General features: G+C 43.8%; 1 protein-coding gene across 1 annotated transcript; it reads left to right on the top strand.

Annotated features, from left to right (window-relative positions):
- The first annotated feature begins 65 nt into the window (after positions 1-65).
- LOC115107965 (heat shock protein HSP 90-alpha) lies at positions 66-10,261 on the top strand. The gene is made up of 11 exons (XM_029631791.2): positions 66-199; positions 2,591-2,740; positions 3,027-3,396; positions 3,566-3,699; positions 4,015-4,350; positions 4,549-4,714; positions 4,815-5,005; positions 8,481-8,628; positions 8,726-8,994; positions 9,214-9,547; positions 9,780-10,261. The coding sequence occupies exons 2-11, from the start codon at positions 2,591-2,593 to the stop codon at positions 9,887-9,889; spliced, it is 2,208 nt and encodes a 735-aa protein (XP_029487651.1). The 5' UTR covers positions 66-199; the 3' UTR covers positions 9,890-10,261.
- The last annotated feature ends 597 nt before the right edge of the window (positions 10,262-10,858 follow it).

The following is a 10,858-nucleotide window of genomic DNA, read 5'->3' as shown; positions in this document are numbered from 1 at the left end:
AGTGTACACGCTCATCCTTACACACAGTAGAAGCGTCAGGAAGATTCCAGACCGTTCTGGAAGCTGATTTCTCGTACACTCTCAGCGTCTATAAAACCTAGCCAGTTATCATCTCCCCATCTTCTCCGATAGCTGGCTAGGTTTCGTTTCGTTGGCGACCAACTTCTGAAGAAGAATTCAGGGATATTTCCACAGCAAGGTAAGACATGAAATAACATTTATGTTCCAACATGATGATGCGAGTGTCATTATCCAATTAATATAGTCAATGGAAGTTTAGAATATCAACATAATATCATCAAATATCGTTTTTACTATCAGAATAATCCACTCGAAACATTATTTTAAATTTTGTTGCAATGAATTGCATTGTACATTTCCTAATTTGTAGGTCAGACGTTATTTCAGAATGAACTTCGTCCGCTATTTCAGAATAGGCTAGGCTACCACATTCTCTATTAAAGTTGACCTATAAAACCTAGGCCAATACATCCAAATTTGGGTCTTGACTGCCACACATGCTTTGACAATCATTTTCAGAAAAGTATTTTCATTCACGTCACTTCACTGTCGACATGACAACTATCCATCACGATTTGGCTAATATTTATTCAAATAGGAAATTCATCAAGATTCACATTCAAACTCGTTATGGTACCCGGTCGCGAGATTGAGAAAGGATGGAAACGTTTGATCGATCGTTCTGGTAGTTTCTAGAATCATGTTATTAGCCGCGCGAACCGGCAGGTGGAGTATGTTTTGCCTTTGCGCTTGGTCAGTTTACACTGGGATATGGAATGATCTACCAGCAATGTGGAATGTAGAATATTTGATTCCATTTTATTATATTCTAGTGTGCCTGTCCAGAGTACAAAATTATCAATTTATGATGTGCCTATCAATTTCCTTACAAGGAACTTAATTCCGTTTATTTGAGAATTTTCCTAAAACCCTTTTCCTCTGTGGAAAGGGTTCTACATGGAACCAAAACGGTGTCACCTGGAACCAACAAGGGTTCTCTTATGGGGACAGCAGAAGGATCCTTTTGGAACCCTTTTTTTCTAAGAGTGTAGTGAGTCCCACTGATTCCCGTTGACCTGAAGTAGGCTTGTGGACTGTCATAACCATACTGTGACTAACATGCTGATAAACAGTCTTTATTTGGGGATGGAATTTTTGATGGTTGCAAGGGGCAACCAAACCATGCTTTAAGTGGCTGTGCTAACAGCCAAAGGAGTGATGCAAGCTGTCAGAAGACAATGCAGTGCCAGGGCGTTTTGTAGTGTTGTGCCTCCTTCTCAGTATGTGCTTACGCTTAACCCTTATTCATGACTCCAATTCCATTGTATTACATTAACCTAATGGACGCCCCCTTTACAGTGTCTCTGAAGACGATGTGGGCGATAAAACTACGGAAAGCCATTCATTTCCAATGGAAGAGAAGCAAATTGGGTGGAGGACCTTTGGGGCGATGGGAGCATGGGCGAGGGACGTTAACTGAGTGGCACCAAAGTTGGGGAGAGCTGAACTTTATGCAAATACTCCACGACTTTGTGGCACGCTCGTTTCTTAACCCAGAGGCGCAACATCGCAAGACTTCCAGGAACGCTTGCGAAACAGATCAAACAGACTAGGCCGAGGTTTGGGAAATCAATGAGAGAAGCGTAAAATTCTTCTTCAGTTGTTAATTATCTCTAAAACAAAAGGCACAACATAGGTTTCGAACCAATGTCTTAAGTAGTTGAACATGTTTTTACTCCAAGCAATCTGTGAAAGTGACAAACTGACACGTCTAATTTGTCAGAAACAACTTTATATTGAAGGAGTACCTTTGATTTGAGGACCTGATTACATATTTTGCGCATGAGCTTTGCGAGCCAACGTCACCATGACAATGCCTACAAGTATGATCTGGGATTTCGATTGGAGATGCAGTTTTTGCCAATATTCATGCTGTACTCTCTTTGCTAGTGTGGCGAGGCGGAATATAAGTACTAGTTAAAACGATCTGTTAGCCTTGTGAGAGATGCTCCGACGCTGCTCCAGTGCCTTGCACGCGATACATTTGGAACTTAACTTTCATTAAGTGAGAAATCATTTTAAAAATACAAAAGATACACTTACTGTACGCAGTTTAGGAAAGTTGCACCTGGCTGTATTTTCAAGAACACTGCCTACAACCGAGAATACACTTCCTCCCCTCCATTTTCTTGCTTCAAACTTCTCCTATGGAGCATATCTGGGGAGGAGGTTTCGTATCTCGGCTTGGGGCTGTGTTTTAAACAATTCTGCAGGGTGTAACCAGGATGCAACTTTGCTGAACTGCGTACAGTAAGTGCATTTGTTTTTGAAAGATTATTTACTGCTGTTATGAAAGTTAAGTTACACATGTTTCCAAAACTGTACCACAAGCAAGGATTATTCATTTCTAAATGTTAAAACTAAGCGTTGGGATTGTAGTTCACTAAGCTGTCCTCCATACCATCAGCTGAGAACCTAAGACTGGGACTGGCTGTAAGCCACCTTGGGCCCCCTTGTCACCACAGTGTGTTTACAGTATATTCATTCAGTATGTGTGTTGTCTCCACAGATGCCGGAAGCCCATGACGCCCCGATGGAGGAAGAGGCAGAGACCTTTGCCTTCCAGGCTGAGATCGCCCAGCTGATGTCCCTGATCATCAACACTTTCTACTCCAACAAAGAGATTTTCCTTAGGGAGCTCATCTCCAACTCCTCAGATGTGAGTACTTCAGGCACCACAGGCGTTTAGACTACTTGAAAGTTTAGTATTATTTGATGATTTACAAACTACACACACAGGCATATTACTTTAAATAGTTGTTTATTACACCACTATTCATATTTTATTACATATCTATAGATAGTTTATTAGGAGGTATTCATATTTTATTACATAAAATATTGACGTAGCCTGCAGAATACAATTACATATAATTAAGAGTTTTGTTAATCTAGTGACATCAAAAAACATAATTATTTAGACCTATTTATTTTCATTCAACTAGGCTCTAGACAAAATCCGCTATGAAAGCCTCACAGACCCATCCAAGATGGACTCTGGCAAGGACCTGAAGATCGAGGTCATTCCCAACAAGGAGGAGCGCACCCTGACCCTGGTTGACACCGGCATCGGCATGACCAAGGCTGACCTGATCAACAACCTGGGAACCATTGCAAAGTCTGGCACCAAGGCCTTCATGGAGGCCCTGCAGGCTGGGGCTGACATCTCCATGATTGGGCAGTTCGGTGTGGGTTTCTACTCTGCCTACCTGGTGGCTGAGAGGGTGACCGTCATCACCAAGCACAACGATGATGAGCAGTACATCTGGGAATCATCCGCTGGCGGATCCTTCACCGTCAAAGTCGACCCGTCAGGTAAGGACAGCTTATAGTTTTACACGTAACTTAACCATAGCTTGTTATTATATTATTATATATTTCATACAAATTGTGTGAACTGAAGAGGCCTACAGTTACAGACTATTGTTTTCCTGGTGTGGTCTGTTCTTAACACCCACTAAACTCCCATGTCACTCTACTATAGCTGAGTCTATTGGTCGTGGGACCAAGGTGATTCTGTACCTGAAGGATGACCAGACAGAATACTGTGAGGAGAAACGGGTCAAAGAGATCGTGAAGAAGCACTCCCAGTTCATCGGATACCCCATCACACTCTTTGTAAGAGCTAGCAGGCATGAGATAGTGGAAACTCCACTGAGTGATTACCAAATTGTTGTACTACATCTGAAACTTCCTTTCAGGTTTACATAAAAGAGGTGTCAAGGGAGGGGCTAGGAGTTGATTTCAGATTGGACAAGTAAATGACTGGATGATAAATTGATGCGGATATCTTTCACTTTTAGCATTTTTATATTGAATGAAAAACAGGCACAGTGAATGAAATATTTCAGACAACTACCCACTTAAAGTCAGCTACAGTACATCAACACAATGAATGTGTCCCCTAACATTCTCATGATCCTCTCTGTTCAGGTGGAGAAGGAGCGTGACAAGGAAGTGAGTGACGATGAGGCAGAGGAGGAAGAGGAGAAGAAGGATGGGGAAGAAGGAGAGAAGAGAGAAGTTGACAAACCCGAGATCGAGGACGTAGGCTCAGACGAGGAGGATCACCATGACCATGACCACGACAGCGCATGCGGTGACAAGAAGAAGAAGAAGAAGAAGATCAAGGAGAAATACATTGACCAGGAGGAGCTGAACAAGACCAAGCCCCTGTGGACCCGTAACCCCGATGACATCACCAACGAGGAGTATGGAGAGTTCTACAAGAGTCTGACCAACGACTGGGAGGAACATCTGGCTGTCAAGGTGAGGATATTCTATTCATATTGGCCAACAGAATAAGTTCCCACACTGTTTATTTACTAAGTTTCCCTCGCTGATGTGTGAAGTCATAGATAGTACCAGTATTAGTCAGATGATAATGGGTGAGGTAATTTCATAATGACAAATATACATGTACATTAAGGTTTCAGCAGTTGGCATTCTGTTTATTTACTTACACAGCACTTCTCAGTGGAGGGCCAGCTGGAGTTCCGTGCCCTGCTCTTTGTACCTCGCCGTGCACCCTTTGACCTCTTTGAAAACAAGAAGAAGAAGAACAATATCAAGCTGTACGTCAGGAGGGTCTTCATCATGGACAACTGTGATGATCTTATCCCTGAGTACCTCAGTGAGTCAGACAGAACTGAAGCAGATGCTCACGTAGATCTGGGAATGAGCTATAATCTAATTGAGAAGGTGTCTGACCAATTGTCTGTCATTTTCTCCAGACTTCATCAAGGGTGTGGTGGACTCTGAGGATCTCCCCCTAAACATCTCCAGAGAGATGCTGCAGCAGAGCAAGATCCTCAAGGTGATCCGCAAGAACCTGGTCAAGAAGTGTATAGAGCTCTTCACTGAGCTGTCAGAGGACAAAGAAAACTACAAGAAGTACTACGAGCAGTTCTCCAAGAACATCAAGGTCAGTTTCATGGTTTTTAACGTGACAGTATAGAACATAGTAATAATGGATTGCATTATTTATACAGATATTCTCACTAGTTCTTTCTGACAATTGATGTTGCAGCAGCACCCACCACATGGCAGCCATTTTGTGCTAGCAGGTTCACCATGAGTCAGCTTTCATCATTATGTAACATTGCCTTAAAGGTCAACCTAAACTGAACTTAGGATGCATTGTATTTAGTGTTAGACATGATCTAGGTGGATACTACAATGACCCTTATCACCACCTGTTCTTTTAAAAATCCTTGGGGAACATTCTGAATGGTGTAGCTGTTGAATGTTCCACTAACCTTTAACTGGTCACCGCCCGTTTGATCCCCTCGCCATCTTGTCTCCTCTAAACCTGATATAAGCGGCTTAGGGCCCAGTCCTTCACAGAGCTCCTTACCACCATCCTCTGGGTTTCTGTAGTGTGTTTAAATGACTAGACAGACTCTATGGCGTATGTCTTAAGGTAAACCTTGGATTCCATGTGGAAATAATCTGCAGGGGGTGCACCTTTGTCATGTCTGCTGAAATTATGTGAAATCTATCTGGTTTTAATCTTAAAGGGGACGTTTACCCCTTTATATATATTTTTGCATAAGTACACTAATTACATAGTCAGAAAAACCTTACTGACAAGTCAACAACACGCCCCTTGTTGGTATCATATTTACTGAACTTAGGTTACTTCCTGGAAAATGTCAGTCTTGTAACACATCAAGATATTTTTGGGGGACAGTTGTTATTTAACCTTTTACTGCAATGGGATAAATCATGGTCATACAGATTGATTATTGGTAGTCTTAAACAAATCTACTTTGAAACAAGAGTATAAACATCACACACATGGTTATGGGCTTAAAAAAAAGAAGACGTCTGTACCATGTCAGATTTAGAGTTGACATGTATTAAATTTTGAGTTTGCATCTGTAACGTGTACGCTGGGAGTCAGGAAGCAAGTATATGGAGTGTATTTAATAAATAAATTAACATAGATCAAAACAAGAAACACAAGTAGAGTACAGGTATGGAACACAGTCAGTAACGCCTAGGGAAAGAACCAAAGGGTGTGACAGATATAGGGAAGGTAATCCGGAAGGTGAATCAATCCAGGTCAATCAATCAAATGTATTTATAAAGCCCTTTTTACATCAGCCGATGTCACAAAGTGCTATACAGAAACCCAGCCTAAAACCCCAAACTTCAAGCAATGCAGATGTAGAGAAGCACAGTGGCTAGGAAAAACTCCCTAGAAAGGCTGGAACCTAGGAAGAAACCTAGAGAGGAACCAGGCTCTGAGGGGTGGCCAGTCATCTTCTGGCTGTGCTGGGTGGAGATTATAACAGTACATGGCCAAGATGTTCAAACGTTCATAGATGACCAGCAGGTTCAAATAATAATAATCACAGTTGTAGACTGTGCGACATGAGTAAATGTCAGTTGGCTTTTCATAGCCAAGCATTCAGAGTTAGAGACAGCAGGTGAGAGAGAGTGCACGTCCGGTGAACAGGTCAGGGTTCCATAGCCGCAGGCCAGTTGAAACTGGAGCAGCAGCACGACCAGGTGTCTGGGGACAGCAAGGAGTCATCAGGCCAGATAGTCCTGAGGCATGGTCCAAGGACTCAGGTACTCCAAAAGGAAGAATAAGAGGGAGCATACTTAAATTCACACTGGATAAGACAGGAAAAATACTTCCGATATAAAACACAAACTATTGCAGCATATATACTGGAGGCTGAGACAGGAGGGGTCGGGAGACACTGTGGCCCCTCCTGACGATATCCCCGGACAGGACCAACCAGGCAGAATATAACCTTCACCCACTTTACCAAAGCACAGTCCCCACACCACTAGAGAGATATCTTCAAACCACCAACTTACTACCCTGAGACTAGGCTGAGTATAGCCCATGAAGATCTCCCCCACTGCACAAACTCAAGGGGGGCGCCAACCCGGACAGGAAGATCACGTCAGTGACTCAACTCACTCAAGTGACGCACCCCTCCTAGGAACGGCATGGAAGAGCGCCAGTGACTCACCCCCTGTAATAGCGTTGGATGCAGAGAATACCAGTGGAGAGGGGAACCGGCCAGTCACTCCATTGCCTTTCCGTTCACCTTCACAACCCTGGGCCAGACTACAATCATAGGACCTACTGAAGAGATGAGTCTTCAATAAAGACTTAAAGGTTGAGACCGAGTCTGCGTCTTTCACATGGATAGGCAGACCATTCCATAAAAATGAAGCTCTATAGGAGAAAGCCCTGCCTCCAGCTGTTTGCTTAGAAATTCTAAGAACAATAAGGAGGCCTACGTCTTGTGACCATAGCGTATGTGTAGGTATGTACGGCAGGATCAAATCGGAGAGATAGGTAGGAGCAAGCCCATGTAATGTTTTGTAGGTTAGCTGTAAAACCTTGAAAATCAGCCTTAGCCTTAACAGGAAGCCAGTATAGAGAGGCTAGCACTGGCGAAATGTGATCAAATGTTTTGGTTCTAATCAAGATTCTAGCAGCTGTGTTTAGCACTAACTGAAGTTTATTTAGTGCTTTACCTAGGTAGCCGGAAAGTAGTCTAATCTGAGTCTGAGATGCTGGTGCGAGTAACGATGTGACAGGTGTGCGTAATAAGCAGACTGGCGACCTCGAGTGCTTGAGAGGGAGTATACGTGAGAGTACACCCTCCCTGACGCGCGGCCTAAGCCACAGGACACCGACCAGAGGGACGGTCCCAGGGACCAGAAGCGAGCCGGTCGCTTCTGCTGAGGCTCGGGAACCTGTCAAGCCAGCTGAGGCACGGGAGCCTGACGAGCTAGCTGAGGCATCCTCCAAGTCTTGTAAACTTGTAAGCTGGTTCTACGGGTTCCCGCGCCTCAGCAGAGGCGACCGGCCCGCTTCTGGTCCCTGGGATCGTCCCTCTCGTCGACGTGCTGTGGATGGAGCCACGCGTCAGGGAGGGGGTACTGTCACATCCACTCCCCCTCTGGCTCTCGTTGTTGACAGTTTATTCATTAGTACGCACACCTGCCACCATCGTTACACGCACCTGCGCTTCATGAGACTCAACTGGACTCCATCACCTTCCTGATTACCTTCCCTTTATCTGTCACTTCCTTTGGTTCTTTCCCCAGACGTTATTGACTCTGTGTTCCATGTCTACGCTACTCGTGTTGTTTGTATTGGTCCATGTTTGTTTATATATTAAATATTCACCTGTACTTGCTTCCAGACTCCTAGCGTACATGTTAAATCTTCCCAATATTACACTTTTATACATCACAGAAGACTGAAATACTGTTTGACATAGAAACACCAGATTTTCATAGTTTCATAATCTTTATTATGAAGAATATTAATAAAATTCCACCCATGAGGCCAAAGAGGGTGGTTTTTGTCATTGACTGCAGGAAAGGGCCACATAACCTATCCTGCGTTTTCTCTCTCCCAGCTGGGGATCCATGAGGACTCTCAGAACCGTAAGAGGCTGTCAGACATGCTGCGCTACCACTCCTCAGCCTCAGGGGACGAGATGGTATCCCTCAAAGACTACGTCACACGCATGAAGGAAACCCAGAAACATATCTACTACATCACTGGTGAGGAAACACACTCCTCTCTGTACAGCCCAGTTCATAGGTTGTCACATGATAAGAACCTGATTTCTCAAGTTGCTTTATCTACTGCATGTTTCAGGCGAGACCAGAGACCAGGTGGCTAACTCTGCATTCGTGGAACGCCTTCGAAAGGCCGGCCTGGAAGTAATCTACATGATTGAGCCGATTGATGAGTACTGTGTCCAGCAGCTGAAGGAGTATGATGGCAAGACCCTTGTCTCTGTGACTAAGGAGGGTCTGGAGCTGCCTGAAGACGAGGACATGAAGAAGAGGCATGAAGAACAGAAGTCTCAGTTTGAGAACCTCTGCAAGATCATGAAGGACATCTTGGAGAAGAAAGTGGAGAAGGTAAGAACGCTTAATCACATTGCTTACATATATCATGTTGCTGAAGGGGTCCTTTATGTTAAGACAAATGTCAGGAGGCTTGACATTACCTTAAAAATGCCACCAATATTTGCCACTGTATTTACATGCTCACTGCCAGTACAACGATTGCCTGATTCAATGTTGTTCTGATCATCTCCCTAATAACCAACCTCTCCTATCTTCTCCCCCCCTTTATAGGTGACCGTGTCCAACCGCCTGGTCTCCTCCCCCTGCTGCATCGTGACCAGCACCTATGGCTGGACGGCCAACATGGAGAGGATCATGAAGGCCCAGGCCCTGAGGGACAACTCCACCATGGGCTACATGGCTGCCAAGAAGCACCTGGAGATCAACCCAGACCACCCCATTGTGGAGACCCTGAGGCAGAAGGCAGAGGCTGATAAGAATGATAAATCAGTGAAGGACCTAGTCCTTCTGCTGTTTGAGACGGCTCTGTTGTCCTCTGGGTTCACCTTGGATGACCCTCAGACACACTCCAACCGCATCTACAGAATGATCAAGCTAGGACTGGGTGAGTTAGTTTGTCTAAACAAGAACCATGTTTGCTGTCAATATATGATCAATGCTAGCCCCTTGTCTGTATTCCTTTTGTGTTTGCTGATCTGAAGGACCCATGTTGGTATAATAATGGCTCCATCTAGCCCTCCTTCATTTTCTCAGCATTAAGTGGTCTAGATATGAGAGAACATTGTTTAAGCTTCAGTAACTGACTGAGACTCTATTCCCTCCCTTCCCCTGTCCAGGTATTGACGAGGATGACGTGACCCCTGAGGAGTCAACCTCAGCCCCTGTGGAGGACATGCCTCCCCTGGAGGGAGACGAGGACACATCCAGGATGGAGGAGGTTGACTAGACCAACTGACTCAGCTGCAGTGTTACTGTAACTACACCAGTTTGCTTTGACACTAGTAGTGTTGTAAATTAAGACAGGATGACTTTGATGTTTGTTCATGAACCTGGAATTTCCCCCCTTGCCCTCCTTCTCGATCCAAAATTCCTTGACCTGCATTGATCATATGCAGTTTAGATTCATTCCCATAAGTGTTAGTGTTTACAAAACAAGAGCCTGTTGACACTTTTTTTGTATCTTGAGTTGTATCAATGATTTTTTTTATTGACATTCCAACTTTCTTTTGTGTGTTGACTTGACTGTAAATATTTTCTGAAATTGATACTGTAACTTGAAATGGTGGGATCCCAAAATAAAGTTAACCATGTTAACCAATTCCATTGCTTCATTTTCGCTATTTATGTTGTTGAATGAAATGAGCTCTTTTAGAGGTTTAGTTAGATACTGTACAAATACTCAAGTTTGAGGTGATGCGAGCTTATTTGGTCACTTACTGTGCTGAGAAATACTTTGTATTACAATAATTTAGTCTAGACCAATTGCACAGTACATATTTAGTTGCATATCCTGTGCATGCACACCACGAATGGAAAAGAACTCCATAATCTGAATAAATATGCACAGCAGTCAGCGAAACCTAGTCTTGCGTCAGACAGTTTGGCCACCAGATGGCATCTGCGTCCATGACTACCCCACACAGTGACTGAAAGAGGTCGGCATATTGAACATGATGTTTAAGGCACTAACTACAGTAGCTACTAGTAATAGCTACATACACATATTTGCTAATGTGCATCGTTATTTATTTGTGAAATAGATGTCAGAGCATCTGACACAAATACAAATTTATAGATTACTGACAATTCTGAATGGTCTCCAGCAGATTAATAAAAAAGTTAGCCCCACACATTAAAAGAAACTGCTACCTGCCACGTTGGAGAGGGAACAAGACCCACCCAATGACTATACTTT

Source organism: Oncorhynchus nerka, linkage group LG24, assembly GCF_034236695.1.
Source record: "Oncorhynchus nerka isolate Pitt River linkage group LG24, Oner_Uvic_2.0, whole genome shotgun sequence".
NCBI lineage: Eukaryota > Metazoa > Chordata > Actinopteri > Salmoniformes > Salmonidae > Oncorhynchus > Oncorhynchus nerka.
The sequence above is the reverse complement of the archived record's forward strand: the minus strand, read 5'-3'. Positions and strand labels throughout refer to the sequence as shown.